This window comes from Pogona vitticeps, chromosome 4, assembly GCF_051106095.1.
Source record: "Pogona vitticeps strain Pit_001003342236 chromosome 4, PviZW2.1, whole genome shotgun sequence".
Classification (NCBI taxonomy): domain Eukaryota; kingdom Metazoa; phylum Chordata; class Lepidosauria; order Squamata; family Agamidae; genus Pogona; species Pogona vitticeps.
Genome location: NC_135786.1, coordinates 202617501 through 202635621, shown reverse-complemented (window position 1 = coordinate 202635621; position 18121 = coordinate 202617501). Strand labels below are relative to the sequence as shown.

Here is an 18121-nt window from a genome sequence, read left to right as displayed (position 1 = left end):
CGTCTGAGAAATCTATACATGGGACAGGAAGGAACAGTTAGAATTGAATATGGAACAACTGATTGGTTCAAAATTGTGAAAGGATTACAACAAGGCTGTATATTGTCTCCCTGCTTATTTAACTTATGCAGAATACATCATGTGAAAGGCAGGACTGGATTAATCTCAAACCAGAATTAAGATTGTCGGAAGAAATATCAACAACCTCCGATATGCAGATGATACCACTCTGATGACAGAAAGTGAGGAGGAATGAAAGAACTTCATAATGAGGGTGAAAGAGGAGAGTGCAAAAAATGGTCTGAAGCTCAACATAAAAAAAAAAAAAAAACTAAAATCATGGCCACTGGTCTCATCACCTCCTGGCAAATAGAAGGGGAAGATATGGAGGCAGTGACAGATTTTACTTCCTTGGGCTCCGTGATCACTGCAGATGGTGACAGCAAATTAAAAGACTCCTGCTTCTAGGGAGGAAAGCGATGACAAACCTAGACAACATCTTAAAAAGCGGAAACATCACCTTGCTGACAAAGGTCTGCATAAGCAAAGTTATGGTTTTCCCTGTAGTGATGTATGGAAGTGAGAGCTGGACCATAAAGAAGGCTGACCACCGAATAACTGATGCTTTTGAATTGTGGTGCTGGAGGAGGCTCTTGAGAGTCCCCTGGACTGCAAGGAGAACAAACCAATGCATTCTGAAGGAAATCAACCATGAGTGCTCACCGGAAGGACAGAGGCTTCGATACTTTGGCCATCTCATGAGAAGAGAAGACTCCCTGGAAAAGACTCTGGTGTTGGGAAAGAGTGATGGCAACAGGAGAAGGGGACGTCAGAGGACAAGATGGTTGGATGATGTCATTGAAGGTACCAAAATGAATTTGACCAAACTCTGGGAGGCAGTGGAAGACAGGAGGGTCTGGCATGCTTTGGTCCATGGGTCACGAAGACTAAACAACAACAACAACATAAGATTTTGGTATATACAGACAGATATATTAAGTGAATAGATTGTGTATATGCAGATGTGAAGGTTGTTTTGTTTTGCTATGCTGCAGCAATGGAGTTTAGCTACAAAAGGCAAGGTCTGTTTGTTTCAGACAATGGGACATGTGGTGGCAGCACTGCAGGCTGGGGGCCTAGTAATCCAGGGTACTTTGCAGGGAGTGGAAGACACACACATACCTAATATAACTGAGAGGACCAGAAAGTGGGCAGAGCATTTTCGCTATAGTGTGCAGGGCACTGAACTGTTGCAGCAGAGGCAAGAAAAATTAGGATTGCCACTGCACCACTTAATTCAGGATGTGATGACTTAGATCTCCAAATTAAACATCAGGCAATGGATATTAAGCAGCAGCAAAACAAGAACAATGACAGTCAGCTTTCCATCACATGCAGCAGCAGCAGCTAATGATGAAGGTCTGTCTACCACTAAGGGGATAACATAGAACAGTAAGAAATTAACAATGTTCATAGGAGTACAAGCAGTTGTATTCTAGAGTGCAAGTCCCTCACTCCAGCAACAGCAGGGACACTGTCCTGACAAGCATAGCAGTGGCCTGTTGTCCAGAGTCTCCTCCCCAGGAGAAGGACATGGTAGGGGCAGAGGTAGAGGCATACATGCAGGAGCCCTGCAAGCTGAAAGAGGCTGATCCCTTGTCTTACTGGGCCAAGAAGGAGCCTGTTTGGGGAGGTCTGGCCAAGGGAGCAAAAGGACTGCTGTCTTGTCCACCAACCAGTGTGCCCAGTGAGAGGATGTTCTCCCAGTCAAGGGACATTGTCAGTCCACACCACTCATGCCTAGAACCTGAATCTGTAGAAAAACGTATATTCCTTAAGGTCAGCCTACCAAAGCCCCCTTTAAATAAAAGCGAATGGCACATTTGGCTCACAGTACTAAGTATGCCGTGCTTCAGTCTGCTGCCAGTATGCCCATTACAGTCATTTCCTAATATCTACGTGCTAGCTGTTGGTGTGCACTATTTAGTTTGTTACAGTCACAGGGAAGGTGTAAAGAGGATGCAGGGGAATCCTTTAAAATGTTCTGTCTAGTTGTTTTAGGAGAAAATATACAATACTATACAAAATTCATATTAATTATTAAACTCTACAATATTTATATTGACTGTAATGGAGTTCTGGGTATCTGTAAATTCTGAATTTTTAGAATTCTGAATCAGAAGGACATTCTGAATCTGTATTTTGGTGCTAGTGCACACCCCTACTTTTATTGGGCACCTGCATATGTAGTGTTACTGTGAGAAATATTATGTGATCCTAGATTCAAAATAGATGCCTGTTGGAGGAAAATACAGTGTATTCACTAGTCTAGCATAGGTATCCTCCTCAGCAATGGTAGCAGCCAACTGAATCAGTCCAGTCTGAAGGATATTTTATCTCAGGGGAGAGTGTTAGGATTAGATGACTCACTGGACTTTGGACTTCAGAACCAAAAAAGAGGTGCAATTACAGTATCTGTCAGTATGGAAAGTCTTTTGTGTGAGAAGATACGAGTTGTTGAATGCTGGAGAAGTTCTCTTTTCAAAGAAGAATTATTTCAGGTGATAGAACTCAGACCTCTAATTTTAAACACTTTGGGCAAGATCCTAGTGGTTTGCAGGCAACTTCATTGGATGTCATGATATGTTTTGAGGTCCCTCCCTCATTGAACCACTTTCATGACCTAAAACTTTTTTGGAAAGTTGGAGCTTCTTGGGGTTGACTTGCAGTGGAGTATACATAGTTGGGAGAGGAACTATCAGGGTTTTTTGTTTATGTGCGCACACCACCTCATTTAAATTAGAAAAATTGAACCTGGAAACAATTTTGCTATCAAGCACTGGCAATATATGAAGAAAATTTACTCAGCAAAATGTTATTGTGGTCGGAATGGTAACTAGTTTGCTTTTAAAAAATGAGCAGTTTTGCTTTGCAAAGCATACCTGAAGTTTCACCTTTGATTTCTTGATTTAAGGTTTTAAAATCCTAGATTTTGTTGTGTACTTTAGGAGAGGGGAAGAGTAGTGTTATGTTTCATTTTCTTCTAGCTTGCAGAAATTATACTTTTTTTAAGAGAAAGAATTTGAAATCTTTTGAAGATTAGCTGGGCCGTTTGTTTAAGGATTTTTGCATTCTTGATTTGTTGAAATATTATAACTTGAATGTGAACTTTGAGCATATAATAAATCCCATTACAGAAACTTTTGGAATCCCTTTTGAAGACATCTTGCACACAATCCCTGTATTTCATTTAGGAAGTACAAAGGAAAAACAAAATCTAATCCCACTTCTAGAATATGCACAGTGACATATGAAAACAAACCAGAAACTCTTTTAGAATCCTCTTTTCAAAATTCAGGGCTGGCAGTACCTTTACCAAATCATGAAAAGAGCCCAGTAAAAAGAATCGAGTCTCCCTGAATTCTGCATCTCTTCCTGGAATGCGTAGCAAATTTCTTTATTTATTTCAAGTCATATAGACATGATGGGGCATTGCATTTTCCCTAGCAATGAAATATGGATGGTAGGAAACTCTGTCAGAAGACATATTGCCTGTCAAAATCTTGGCTGGGGTTGGGGAAAGTCCTTGATACTATGGTACTAAATTCCTTCCTTGGAATTTAGTACCCATTCTCAAAGAAACATACTACCTATTTGAGAACTATTACTATATCAAGTTTTTGTAACTTAGTTTAATATACTCAGTTCTGTCATTTAATGGAAATTTTTCCCAGTGATTTTATTGAGACATTTGAAATGTTATTTGATGTGGGGTATCTAGAAGAGATGGACTAGATGACAATCTTTTGGGATGTTAATATTGGTATGCTTAAAACCTGGTACAAATGAATGTTCAAGAGAAGGATTGATAGGCTTGCAGTAAATTGGAATTGATTTGATGCTACATAATTATATGAGCTGATGGAGACAGGGGCCAGCTGAGATCACTTGGAATGTATGTGGCTGGTAAGATTATGTATCTTACCATTTGTGTACATTTCACAAAGGTTTCATTTAGCAAAAATATTTATGAGTTTTATGACACCATGAAATCTAACACATTTACTGTGTAAACTTTTACAGGGCAGAGTCCAGTTGTCGCATAGATATGAATTTTGACATATCTGATTGATTCTGACATATGAAAACTTATGACACTATAGATTTGTTAGCATTAGATGTACAACAAAGCTCCCAATTGGTCCAAAAAAGTAACTTGCCCACTTCTCAAGTTTCTTTTTAGTGAATGCAATTAGTAGGAAAATCCTTTTAGGATAGTGAGATATAGGATAATAAATAATGTACAGTACTCAGTTCTGTAGTTGGATTCATTTTAATAGCAATGCACATGAATGCAAACAAACACCTGATAACACAGTGATTATGGGTAGCAGTGTAGCAGTATTTGTGCTGTCAGCTGTTGATATAACTTTCATGGTTTGTGGGCCTATTCTAACTTAAATGGAACTTTTATAAATTTAGCAGTTTATTCTTAGGTAACCTGTGCTAAACACATGATAATAAATGTGGTCTGTGCAGGAGTAGCAGTAAAATCATCATGGACGACAAACCTTTTATGCTGAGTGGTCCTGTTGTGGTTAGACAGTACTCCACATTAAGTGTTTGAGCTGCAGTTAGAAACCTTAACCCATCTATTTTCAGTGGTGTTGTCATGTCATCCTAATAGATAATGCATCCAGCACCTCCTTCCCATCAGACTCCCTGTCAGTGATAGTTTTTTTCACACTTTACAGTGTGGGTGGGAAGATGTGTTTTTAAGAATTCCAGCAAAAGCAGAAAAGATTAAAAAGGGTCCATGCTGGCACGGGAAGCGTTGCTGTCTAAGCCAAAGAACAAGATGCAAATGACTTTCGTTCCACACACTAAGAAAGCATACTGAATTAGCAGTTGAATGTTTTTTGAGCAGTGGTATTGTAATAACTTTCCTGCACTGTACCTAAGGGGAGAAGGTTTAGAGTGTGCAGCATGATATAGCACATACAGCTATGTTTTCCAACAAACTGAGCAATAATGCCCAGGGAGTTGGCCCACAGCCTCTACCATCACAAGTGTTTGTTTCACTATGTGTAATGTTAGGGCAAATCCTCAGAAACCTAGAGCACATGTAATTAATGTAACATGTAGTTTTTCTCTATACTAAGGGGGTTGACTTCCTGTCACTGTGACAATTTTTCTTTTCTTGCCCTGTGCATGTAGAAAAGACTTCCCCAATGTTCCCAGAACTATTGTGCCTTTCTAGGCCTTCTTTACTGAGTTTTTCAGTCTCATCATTGCCATGTTTTCATCAATATATTGAGCATTGTTTTCCTGCAGAAAGCAAATATGACACTTTTAAAAATCAGAAGCAGTCTTAGATATATAATGGTTGTTGTGGGTTTTTTGGGCTCTTTGGCCGTGTTCTGAAGGTTGTTCTTCCTAACCTTTTTGCCAGTCTCTGTGGCCAGCATCTTCAGAGGACAGCACTCCAGAGCACTGAGCACAGAGTGCTGTCCTCTGAAGATACTGACCACAAACGTTAGGAAGAACAACTTTCAGAACATGGCCAAAGAGCCTGAAAAATCCACAACAACCATTAGATCCCGGTTGTGAAAGCCTTCGTGAATACTTAGATATATATTTTGTATGGAAGCTAATGAGGTATTAAAAGGTGTGCAATAGGAGAGACAGGTTTTACTCGGAAGAGAGCCTCACACTGGAGTGGTATACATATGGAATTGGCATTATAATTGAAAACTAGGGTAGTTGTACCATAATAGTATTTCAGTAATCAGTTTGTTGGTTCTTAATGGAAATTCTCCAGAAATGTCTAATGCGTTTAAAAGGTTGCATCTGCCAGTATAGTCTATAGTAATGTGCAGATTTGTAGAAGAAACACCATTAGTTTAAAATATCTGGATCGTAACATATTAAACAGGAAATGGAATGACTTGAAGCAACTTCTGAGGAAAGTTAAAGAAGAAAGTGCAAATCAGGGATTACAGTGGAACATTAAGAAGCCAAATATTGATTACAGAATAATTAGGTGACTTACTTTTTGAAAAAGCAGAAATTAGTTAAAGGATTTCTATATCTTGGTTTAATCATTGGAGACTGCATCCCAGAAATCAGAAGAAGACAGATGTGGAAGAATGTCTATGAAGGAGCTAGAGAAGGTCCTCAAGAACATGAATGTGTCACTGAAGACCAAGATAAAGATCATCCATACTGTGGCATTCCTGATAACTGTCTATGCATGTGGAAGACAGACAGTGAAGAACGTTGTGAGGCAAAAGTCTTATAAATTCAATACGATGTTGGGAGTGAATTTTATGAATAACAAGGATCACTAGCAAGACAAATAAATGGATGAAATCAAAGCTGAATTCTCTCCAGAAGCAAAAATCACTGAATAGGTGATCGCACTGGGCATGTTATAAGACAAAATTCACTGGAAAATGCAATGATAGTGGAATAACTGAAGATGCAGGAAAACGTAAAGACTGAATATACTGATTCAGTAAAGGAACCTATGGCTGTAAGTTTGCAAGACATGAGCAGGGTTGTTAATGATAATGAAGATTTGTAGCTCATCACATTGCCATGAATTGAAAGCAATTTCACAGCACAAAACAACAGCAACAAAGTACAGTGGGGTCTTGACTTGAGAACTTAATCCGTATTGGAAGGCGGTTCTCAAGTCAAAAAGTTCTCAGGTCAAATCTGCATTTCCCATAGGAATGCATTGAAAACCATTTGATCTGTATCTGCTCTTTTCCGTCCATAGAAACTAATGGGAAGCTGCTATTCTGCCTTCGACCACTAGAGATGTTTCTTTTTTTCTTAGGTCAAGAAAGGTTCAGGGAAGGCAGGGAAAATACAGTCCAGGCAGGACAGTACCAGGCAGTCTGAAGACTGTCTCCCAATCCACTCTCTAAACGCTGGGAGGAGTGAGGAAGCAGACAGGCACCCTTTTCACTGGCCAACAGTTAACTGAAAGTTCAAATTTTGCACTTTCCCTGCCTCCCACGTGGTTTTTTTTCAGTTCTTAACTGAAATCTAAGTATGTAAGTCAAGTCAATATTTTCCTATGAGAGTGGTTCTTAAGTCAAAATGTTCTTAACTCAAGCCGTTCTTAAGTCAAGACCCCACTGTATGTCAGTTGTACACCACGTTTAAGTGGTGTATGAAATAAGCAGTGTATGAAATACTTGTCCAAGAAATATCAATATAAAAATGGGTTTTGAAAAATAAAGCAGTTGACAATACAGGAAAAATGTAGTCAAGCCGGGACCAAATTCCTGTGGTCTTTGAGTACAATTTCAACCTACTTAAATAACGGGATTTCTGAAATGTGGTTGAAGCGGTTTCTACACACATTCACAACATTCCGTGGCATTTGTTTTTAGGGCAGAAAACGGATGGTGAAACAATTTATTCCACAGTTAGGATATATGTTGGCTTTTACTCCCAAGATTGTTCTGGGGACGGTTCATTTTGCTTCTGGACGTTAGGTAGTCCTAGTCATACTCTTACACATATTTTGCAACATTCACAACTGCCGTGTGCAGCTAATCCAGTTTGGCAATATACATACTATTCTAGGTGTGGAGTAATTAGAAGGCAAAGGTTGCTGGTAAGCATCATTGATTGATTCCTCCCATCCATTGCTGGGTTTTGAAGCATTAATAATAGTTATGTGCCATCAAATCAATTTTATGGCGACCTTTGCAGCATATTCTGTGCATAAAGTACTCGAAAGTGGTTCACCAGTCCATCTTTCTGGTTGCTCAACTTGCCCCAGTTCACACATGTAACTCCATTAGCTAAATACTGTGGACAAAATATTGTCTGGTTGAACAGTCACAGCTTTTTGTTTCAGTCATGACCATCTTGTATTATTAGTAAGCTGTTTTTGCAACTATAATCTTCAGTAGTTGTTTTTGAGACGTGTTTAAGTAATCCAGGCAGTTGTCAGTTAAAATGTAATTATCTATATCCCACTCCTTTCAGATATAAGCAAAGTTTTTCAACCTGGGCAAAAAAAGGCAAAATAAGCAAGTAATGAATTAATGTAATTATGCCAACAATTCATGGTTGACCTATGACAATTCTCCCAGGGTTCTCTAGGTATAAAATTCTCAGAAGTGGTTTACCAGTCCCTGGTTCTTATAGCCCTCTGGGTCCACACAACTTGCCCAAGTCTGTACAGTTGGCAGTGCACATAAGCCCATCAGCTGCATATGATCTGCCTGGTGTCTGCTCCCCTCTGTCCTGGAAGGTGTTGTGGGGATTCCCGAGCCCTGCCTTTTCAGCCAGGCACTCCAGTCATTTGAGCTATAATAGCTGTTATGGAGAACTAAGCCTGCTTAATAATTAGGAAAAACTGCCTGTGAAGAACTCTAGATTCATCCTGGAATACTTTAAATCAAGAATGTACCACTCTCATCTTTGTTCAGGCTGGAATGTATGTTCGTATTTTGAGCCCTACACATTTCCCACTCCATCCTGTCACAAATCTCTGAGGAGGTGTGTCTGACCTGATTGATATTTCACATATGCTTCAGTTCCAAAGTGCCTGGGTCAGACTTTAAAATAAGAGTGATTTTTTTTTTTTCAAATTGAAGTTTAAATGTCTGTCCTTGCTGTCTTACTTTATTGTATCATACAGGAATTGGATAAACCCTCTTTCTGGCTAGCCAATGGAAATGTGAGCTGCCTTTTCAAGGAAAGTTTTAGATTAAGGAACATATGGAGACTAAGGAGAGGCAGAAGGTAGTAGGTATTAATGTATTTAGAGATAAGAGAAAGGAGTTACATTCACATTTTTCTCTGTAACCAAGGATTATGCTTAGGATTTCTAGCTGGAAGCATGTGAACCTAGGTATATTTACTTCTTGAAATTTTCCTATTTTTCAAATGCCTCTAAATTTCAGTTTCCCTACACCAGTTTTTTGCACTGGAGATTATAATCCCGAACAATTGCAGAGCATCATATTGGGATGGCTCTACTAAATAAATTCTACTTTACTCTTCCTTCTAGACTACTGTGTCTGAAAAGGCTTACACCTGTTTTATAGCCCTACCAACCATAGTCAGCTTATGCTAGAACATGTAGTTCTGTAGTTGCAGCAGATTCATTTAAGTCTGTATAAACACAAAATATCAGGGATTCTATTTTGAGAATCCTCTATTTTAAAATGTTACTTATGTGATTAGTTTCAATATTATTACTGCCCAGTAACAAAGACACTGTGATCAACATTAAACCGTGAAATACAAATGTATGTCATAAAAATAAAATGTAAAATTGCATCTATACAGCTGATAGATAGTTGAGTAGTGTAGGTTGGAAGTTCAATTCCCCACTGTGCCTTCTTGATAGGGATTGGACTTGGTGATCCATAGGGTCACCTTCCAGCAATGCAGTTCTAAGAATATATATGAGCACAAAGAAAGCACCAAAGAACAGATAGAAGAACTGCTCAACTCTCCATGTGCTGGGAGGATCCCTTTGTGCTCACTAATATTAGAAATCTGCCAGCAGGGCTACTGTGCTGGCGAAGATCAGCCAGCAAAAGATTTGTAGAGGGTTTTTTGGAAAATTAGTGAGGTGAAAAAGAAATGAGTTATATTATATCCAGGAACATGGCCTCTGTGGTGGCACAAATTTAACCCAAGATGAGGATAGTCATAAGTAACTCCAATATCCCTAGGCTGGGAGTGGTTTGAATCAAGCAAACTTTAGGTTGGCCTGATGTCAGCTTACCTGACCCTCAGGCATGTTGACTAATTAGGATAGTGCCTTAAATCTTGCTAGATTGCTAAGTCATTTTTTCCAGTATACAAATATGATCACTGTCCTAATTCAGTTAACCAGATTACAGTTAAAGGAAGGATGAAAGCTCAGTGGCTAGAGAATATACTTTACATGCAAAAGGTATTAAAATCCTGGAAACTGGATGGGGCGGTAGTTCCCAACCCTGGGTAACCCAGGTGTTCTTGGATTGCTCTTCCCAGAAATGCCAGCCGCCAAAGCTGCTGGTGTAGGCTTCTGGGAACTGCAGTCCAAGAATACCTGGGTTATCCAAGGTTGATAACAACTGAGGCAGGGCTTGAAAAGAGTTCTCCGTGGAATCCTAAAGTGTCTCTGATAATCAGCACAGAGACTATTGAGCTACATGGATTGGCAGGCAGACTAAATATAAAGCAGGTTCAGTAATTCTATCAGGAATGTGCAAAATCCATAATGTTAAAAGATGCCCACAAAATGCATAGCTTAGAGCAGTGGTGTCGAACTGTGGCCCTCCAGATGTTCTCGGACTTCAACTCCCAGAAGCCTTCACCACCACCTCTGCTGGCCAGGATTTCTGGGAGTTGAAGGCCAAGAACATCTGGAGGGCCACAGTTCGACACCACTGGCTTAGAGAATGGGAGATGAAATGAAACTGTGCATGTGACAAATACACACTAAACTTTAGTAACCTTTGCTACAGTACCATACATTATCCTCAGTGTTATATAGATCAGACATAAAAGATTAGAGTAGAAGGGTAAGGTATACAAAATAATGGAATTGGTTTGGTTAATAAACGTAGTCAAAATCTGACATTATCTTTTGTCCTTTGGGTACTTCCTAGTAATAGAAAGTCAAGTAATACATTATTCAATAAAATAGTAATACATGGGGTTGTAGTAGCTTTTATTCATTTTCAACTGTTCTGTGTATTCTTGTGTGTCAATTTAAAGACATAGATAAGATGTAAAATAAATTTGGCCTTTGTGACATGTTGCATTCAGATGTACGGACACACACAGCTCATGCACACACACACACACACACACACAGAGAGAGAGAGAGAGAGAGAGAGAAATATGTATTTGCTTTTAGATGTATATGACGCTAAACTGTTAGTATTAAGTTGTGCTTTGCACGTATGCATGTTTTTTTGTGTGTGTGCATGTATTAGTGTATATAGAACATGCTGTATTTATATTTTTAGTTAAAACAGAGCCAATGAGCAGCAGCGAGATTGCTACTACAACAGCAGACGGGTCTTTAGACAGTTTCTCAGGATCAGGTAAAGAAGCAATTAAATAATTTTTAATAGTTGAAATTAGATATCCAGACTTTAAAAGAAACCTTTATTGTGTGGAAATATTTAATTAAAACATTTCTGAGTGCAATATATTCTATAGATTTCCATGTGGTTATTCAGTGTTGCCACCTATCACTTGCTCACTGCCCAAAACTGTGCATTACATTTTGCTAATTCACACAATACTTTGTGCATCAATTGAAAGTGTGCATGAAAAAAAATCTTACTCTTTAGCAAAGATAGCAAAAATATTTGGAAATAGTATTTTGGAAAAAGTCTATTTTGAAATTCAGTTCTCAGTGGCTCATAAGTGTATTTTTCCCTTGTAGTACCTTCTGCTGTTTTCACCTGGAATATTTCTTACTGCTGGCATTAGCTAAGCACCTTTTAGTTTCAGTTATTGTCCCACACTTCTTTTGTATAATTTTTTTCACTTGCATTCTTTCATCTACCTGGTCTTTGGGTTCTCCATTCTGGGACAGATGATACTGAATCGCTGACTATTATTTATTGATTATTTGATTTTTATGCCATCCTTCTCCCAGCTCTCAAGCAGCTTACAGTATAAAGCAGCTTACAGTATAAAGATCAGCAGAATCTGTTTGGAATTATGATAATGCATACATACATAAAAAGGCAGACATTTCACACTTAAGAATTGTCCATTTGGTATTTTTTTGTTCTATGGAATAAAAATGTAGGAAAAATGGTGAGGGCAGAGTTGTGACAAAAGAGGAGCTGGATAAAAGAGGAAGCTTTGAAAACCAAGCCCTAAGAGAAAAGTATGAGGCAACTTCTCATGTTTAACCTGGAAAAATGAAGGCTGAGGGACAGTATGATAACTGACTTCAAATATTTGAAGGGCTTATTTTTCAAGTAATGGCTTCAAGCCAGGAGAAAGAAGATTTTGACTAACTGGTGGGAAGAATTTCCTAACAATGAGAGCCAACTACCTTGGAAGATGAGGGACTCTCCTTCACTGGAGATTTTAAAGTTATAGCTGGATGTCACTTTTCAGTGATGCTTTAAGGTGTGGATTTCCCGCATTGGCAGAAGACTAGACTTGACCCTTGGGATGCTATGATACTATGATGATTCAATTGAGTAAAATATGGTGGAATGTTAAAAAGGCATTAAAATTTGCTAGATTTTATTAATGGTCTCTTAGGAGCAACTAAAAAGCCTAATTCATAATAAATATTTATTTATTTATTTATTTATTTATTGGACTTATATACCGCCCCATAGCACTGCAAGCACTCTCCGGGCGGTTTACAATTTAATTATACAGGCTACACATTGCCCCCCCCAGCAAGCTGGGTACTCATTTTACCGACCTCGGAAGGATGGAAGGCTGAGTCAACCTTGAGCTGGCTACTTGGGATTTGAACCCCAGGTCGTGAGCACAGTTTTAGCTGCAGTACAGCGTTTTTACCACTGCGCCACGAGGCTCATGCTAAAGATACTAAAAATTGTCATGCTAGCCTGAATCTAGCAAAATATTACTTGGCACAATTTAAATTTAACTGAACATTTTTAAATGTCTGAAGTTCCCAAAACAAAAGTAATATTTAGAGAGGTGTGTGTGTGTGTGTGTGTGTTTACTCTTCCATGTGCTTTCTTTTCTCCTTTTTACAGCAATTGGAAACAGTGGCTTCAGCCCAAGACAAACTCACCCGTTTTCCTCGCCACAGATATACTCTTCCAAGTAAGATGTATATTTCCTTTTTCAAAAAGAGAAAAAAAGTAGACCAAAACTTAATTCATAATGATAATTGAATCCATCTGCTAAATCATAATTGAAACCTTGAGAGAAGCTACACTTTAAAATAATTGCTATGTATATTTAGATATAGAAAACTAGTTTGTTAATTAATTCATTTTGCACAGTGGCCAAGGAGTTCAGATTTTGTCGTACACTTTAACTAGAATATTTGCATGTTTCTATCTAATGCAAAGACTTCCCTTTTTTGTGTCATTTTATAACAAATAGCCGAACATACCCACATATTCTTCCTACTCCTTCTTCGCAAACCATGGCTGCATATGGGCAGACACAGTTTACCACAGGGATGCAACAAGCCACTGCTTATTCAACCTACCCGCAGCCTGGTCAGCCCTATGGAATCCCATCATATGGTGAGTAAAGTTGCTTTGGAGATTTTGAGAGACAGTAATGTGTTGAACTATGCAGTTACTTTGCTGTTGATTGTAGAATTAAATAGAAACAGAGGACTGCATTTTGATAGCATTGCTTATGAGCCAAACCAAACCCCAAGCTATGATGTGGCATAAATATTTTAGAATATATTTGAGATGTCAGAGGTAATAGTGCTTTTTTCCCCCCAGGATTTTGGGATCATGCTCATGAGTGTCTTGTCTTTAGGCTCTACATAGCTTGTATCTCTCCTCTGTTACTCCATATATAGGTCAGTTTTTTAGGTGAAATGTTTCCTCACAAGTTTTACCAAACTATAGGTGGACCCAGACTTAGTCATGCTTAGAGTAGATCTGCTGATATTGACAGGACTTCAGGTATAATTAACTTAAGCCTTATTGGGTTCAGCCCATCTCCTGTAATACAACTAAGTCTGGATTCCATTCTTGACCTAAGGACTTTTACCTTACAATGAAAATGTTAAAGAAACTCAAAACATGCTATTTTGATTCTCATTTTCCATTTAAAAATTCTTTACAAAATGCAGAAGATATGACCCAATTATGTTTGAAGTCTCATTGATATAAGTCAAAGATATTTAAACACACTTAATGGAAACAATTCCACATTTATCTTTAGACCAACATTTCATAGAACAAGCAGTAGCACTTGACAGCTTGAACAGAAGTCAACAAATTCCAACAATAATTGATGGTCCACATAAGGATTTATAATCTCCCAACAAACAAAACTAAACAAGAAGCATTGGCACATCTCAGTTGGAAGCAAATTGTATAGCTCAGAACTACTGCTGCAAAAGCTTTGCACTGTCTGTCTTGTCTCTCTCTGTAAAGGCATTTCTGAGATGAGGCTTCTCATTCAGAGAAAAGATGCAATGGGCAAAGGCAGCGTATTACCCTTGTGATGTATAAATGCACGTGTAAATGACTCGGGACACTAAAAACTTTATTGGTAGCATTTGAAACAAAAGCAAAAACTAACATATAGCCAATGAACTATGCACTGATTCGAAAGCTGCTGTCTCCCTGTACTGAAAGAAGTCCAGTGGGCTTGCTGCCTAGTAAGTGTAATGCGGATTGCAGCCTCAATTGAATAGTCAGTTAATCGGCTAAAATTAAGGAAATTAATTAATTAAGGTTTCTTTATTTAGGTGATATGCATATAAAAGAGCACTATTTTATATATGCCTGGAAAATCAAAGGAAGAAAATGGTTCCAAGTATGGTCCTGTTATCTATTTTTAAAGAAATGGACGGGCAACTGTGGTGAGGTGTTCTTGGTCAGCAACACCCATCAGCATTGGTCAGATTTCTGGTACAAAGGAATTATGGAAATTGCAGTCCAGTAACACCTTGAAAGGCCAGAGTTGCCCATTACTAGCATAAAAAAATCACATGTACAAATAAGCAAGTACATTTTTCATTGTGTTGAGCTCAGTGAAATGATCTTGTTAGGATAATACTTTTGAGTTTGTGTCATACTGACCAAAATGCTGTTCCAAAGTTGTACCAGACGAAGGGAAATGGCTTAACTCACAGTGGCTAATAACTGCCAATTAACAAGTTTCCACTTGGCTTCCTAATTATTCATAGTTGGGTGAAAAAGTACACAATCAAGAGTCCAAGTGAGGATTTGTTAATTGGTGGCAAATAGTTGCTATGAGTTATGCCATTTCCCTTCCTCTGGTATAACTTTGGAACAGCATAGCTATAGAATAGAATTTTGGCATTATTTTTGAATGAGAGCAAAAATAGAGATTTCATCCGACTTGAGTTTATTTTGACTTTATTTCTTATTTCTTTTTAGATACAGTAGTTATATATTCTTGTATACAGTAATATAATGCATTTTAAAAAATATTATAGCTCCACCTGGTTTTATATTTCTTTTTCTATTATGATGTAAATTGATGAGTTTTTTTTAATATTCAGTTTATTGTTATTCATTTATAATGCCCATACAGTCATGTCAAAAAGAAAGTACATCCTATTTGAATTTTATGGTTTTAGGTATTAGGATATAATAAAAATAATCTGATCCTTAGCAGAGCTGAAAATTAGTCAAATACAACCTCAGATGAACAACGACACATGACATATGACACTGTGTCATTATTTATTTTATAAAATAAAGCCAAAATGGAGAAGCCATGTGGAAAAACTAAATATACATTTACTTCTTCCATAGGAATTAAGAGGCTAAGTAGCACCCAGGTGCTGCTAACCAAATGCCTTTGAGTAATTGATCATTGGCAAGCATGACCACTTCTATAAAAGCTGAAGTTTTAGCAATTTGCTGGTCTGGAGCTTTCAGGTGTGTGCTAACACAGTGCTAAGGAGGAAACACATCAGCAATAACCGTAGAGAAGCAATTGTTGCTACCCATCAATCTGGGAAGAGTTAGAAGTCCATTTACAAACAATTTAAAGTCCATCATTCTACAGTGAAGAAGACTATTTACAAATGGAAAACATTCAAGGGAGTTGCCAATCTTTCCAGGAGTGGATGTCCCGCAAATTCACCCCAAGGTCAGCCCATTCGATGCTCAGAAAAATAGCCAAAACCACAAAAGTTAAATCTCAGACCCTATAGACTGCAATTAGCATGTCAAATGTTAACGTTCATGACGGTACAATTAGAAAAAGACTGAACAAGTATGGTTGGTTTGGAAGGACTGGCAGGAGAAGGCCTCTTCTAACATGAGACAGTATGGCCTAGATTTGCAAAATTGCATCCGGACAAACCATAAGACTTCTGGAACAATGTCCTTTGGAGAGATGAAACCAAAGTGGAGACGTTTATCTGTAATGCACAGCACCACATTTGGGAAAAACCAAGCACAGCATATCAGCACAAACCCCTCATACCAACTGTCAAGTGTGGTGGTGGAGGGGTGATGATTTGGGCTTATTTTTCAGCCACAGGACCTGGGCACTTTGCAGTCATTGAGTTGACCATTAATTCCTCTGTATACCAAAGTATTCTAGAGTCAAATGTGAGGCCATCTGTCCAATAGCTAAAGTTTGGCCAAAACTGAGTCATGTTAATAGGACAGTGATCCCAAGGACACCAGCAAATCTACAACAGAATGGCTGAAAAAGAAAAGAACCAAGGTGTTGCAATGGCTCAGTCAAAGTCTCGACTTTAACCCGATTGCAGTGCTGTGGCAGGACCTTAAGAGAACTGTGCAAAATAATAAATAAATAAATAAATATTATTTATTTTATTTATTATTTATTTATTTTATATATATCCTGCCTATCTGGTCGTGTTAGGACCACTCTAGGCAGCTAACAACATAAAAATAATACAATAATATACATATAAAACCATTTTACATAACAAAAAACTAAACAGAATGGGAGAGCTATAGGAGAAGGGAAAAGTCGTCAGGATTTATCTGTTGGGAAGGCCTGCCTAAACATCCATGTTTTTAATTGTTTCTTTAAAATACCCAGCGAGGGAGCCATGCGAATCTCAGGAGGTAGGTTGTTACAGAGACGAGGAGCCACCGCCGAGAAGGCCTGATTTCTAGTCTTTTCCTTCCGGGCCTCTCTCGGCGTTAGGCTCCCCAGCTTCACCTCCTGGCTCGCGCGAGTGACATGGGTAGATCTTGGTGGGAGAAGGCATTCCGCCAAGTATCGAGGTCCTAAACCATTTAGGGCTTTGTACGTGAGCATCAACACTTTGAAGTCGATGCGGAATCGGATGGGCAGCCAATGCAGAGCGGCCAGAGTGGGTGAAATATGTTGGTGTCTTCTCACTCCACTGAGTAATCTGGCCGCCGCATTCTGCACCACCTGTAGTTTCTGCAGCAGCCTCAAAGGTAGCCCCACGTAGAGCGCATTACAGTGGTCTAATCTTGAGATTACGAGGGCATGCACCAAGGTAGCGAGCGCCCCAACATCAAGGTAGGATCGCAGCTGGGCTATCCGCCTAAGATGAAAAAAGGCGGTACGGACCACGGACGCCACCTGAGATTCCATAGTGAGTGCCGGGTCCAGATGGATCCCCAAGCTGCGGACAGGGTCACCCCTCCAAAAGTGAGGGAGTTTCCCAAATCCCCAACTGTGGGGGCACCCACCCTTAGTACCTCCGTCTTGTCCGGGTTCAGCCTCAGCCCGTTCTCCTGCATCCATTCCAGTACGGTCTCCAGGCAGCACTGAAGGGACAGAACGGCATCTCCTGCAGTTGGTGAAAAGGAGATGTAGAGCTGCGTGTCATCCGCATACTGATGACACAATGCTCCACACCCCCTGATGACCCCACCCAGTGGCCTCATATAGATGTTAAACAGCATTGGGGAGATGATCGACCCCTGTGGGACCCCACAATTGAGGCTCCACGGGGCCGAGACACTCTCCCCAAGCTGTACTCTGAATGTACATGAATGAATGAATGAATGAATGAATGAATGAATGAATGAATGAATGAATGAATGAATGAATGAATTTTAAAAATCCCACAATGAATTGAAGCAACGTTGTAAAGAAAAATGGGCTAAAATTCCTTCACAATGATGTGAGAGACTGGCAAAGTCATACCTCGCTGGGTATTTTCAAAAAGCAACTAAAAACACTTATGTTTTGGCAGGCCTCCCCCCCCCCCAGGTAATTCTTGATTCCCCTTCTTTTCTCTCTCCTAGTGTTTAGCCCTATTGTTGTTTATTTTATGTAATACTGCTTTTATTCATTGTTGTACCCCTTGTTGTAAGCCGCCTAGAGTGGTCTTAATCGACTAGATAGGCGGGATATAAATAAATAAATAAATAAATAAATAAATAAATAAATAAATAAATAAATAAATAAATACAATGATTAATTCAAGTTATTGCTGCTAAAGTTGGGT

At 38.9% G+C, this 18121-nt stretch overlaps 1 protein-coding gene across 21 annotated transcripts in view; it reads left to right on the top strand.

The window, feature by feature from the left end:
- Positions 1-18121, top strand: part of EYA1 (EYA transcriptional coactivator and phosphatase 1) — a 129165-nt gene that overhangs the window by 18764 nt on the left and 92280 nt on the right. For all 21 annotated transcript variants that reach the window (XM_078393831.1, XM_072999037.2, XM_078393829.1 and 18 more), the window contains 3 exons: positions 11001-11078; positions 12735-12804; positions 13090-13235. In XM_078393831.1, the coding sequence (XP_078249957.1) occupies positions 11001-11078; positions 12735-12804; positions 13090-13235 (294 nt within the window). The remainder of the gene's footprint in view (positions 1-11000; positions 11079-12734; positions 12805-13089; positions 13236-18121) is intronic.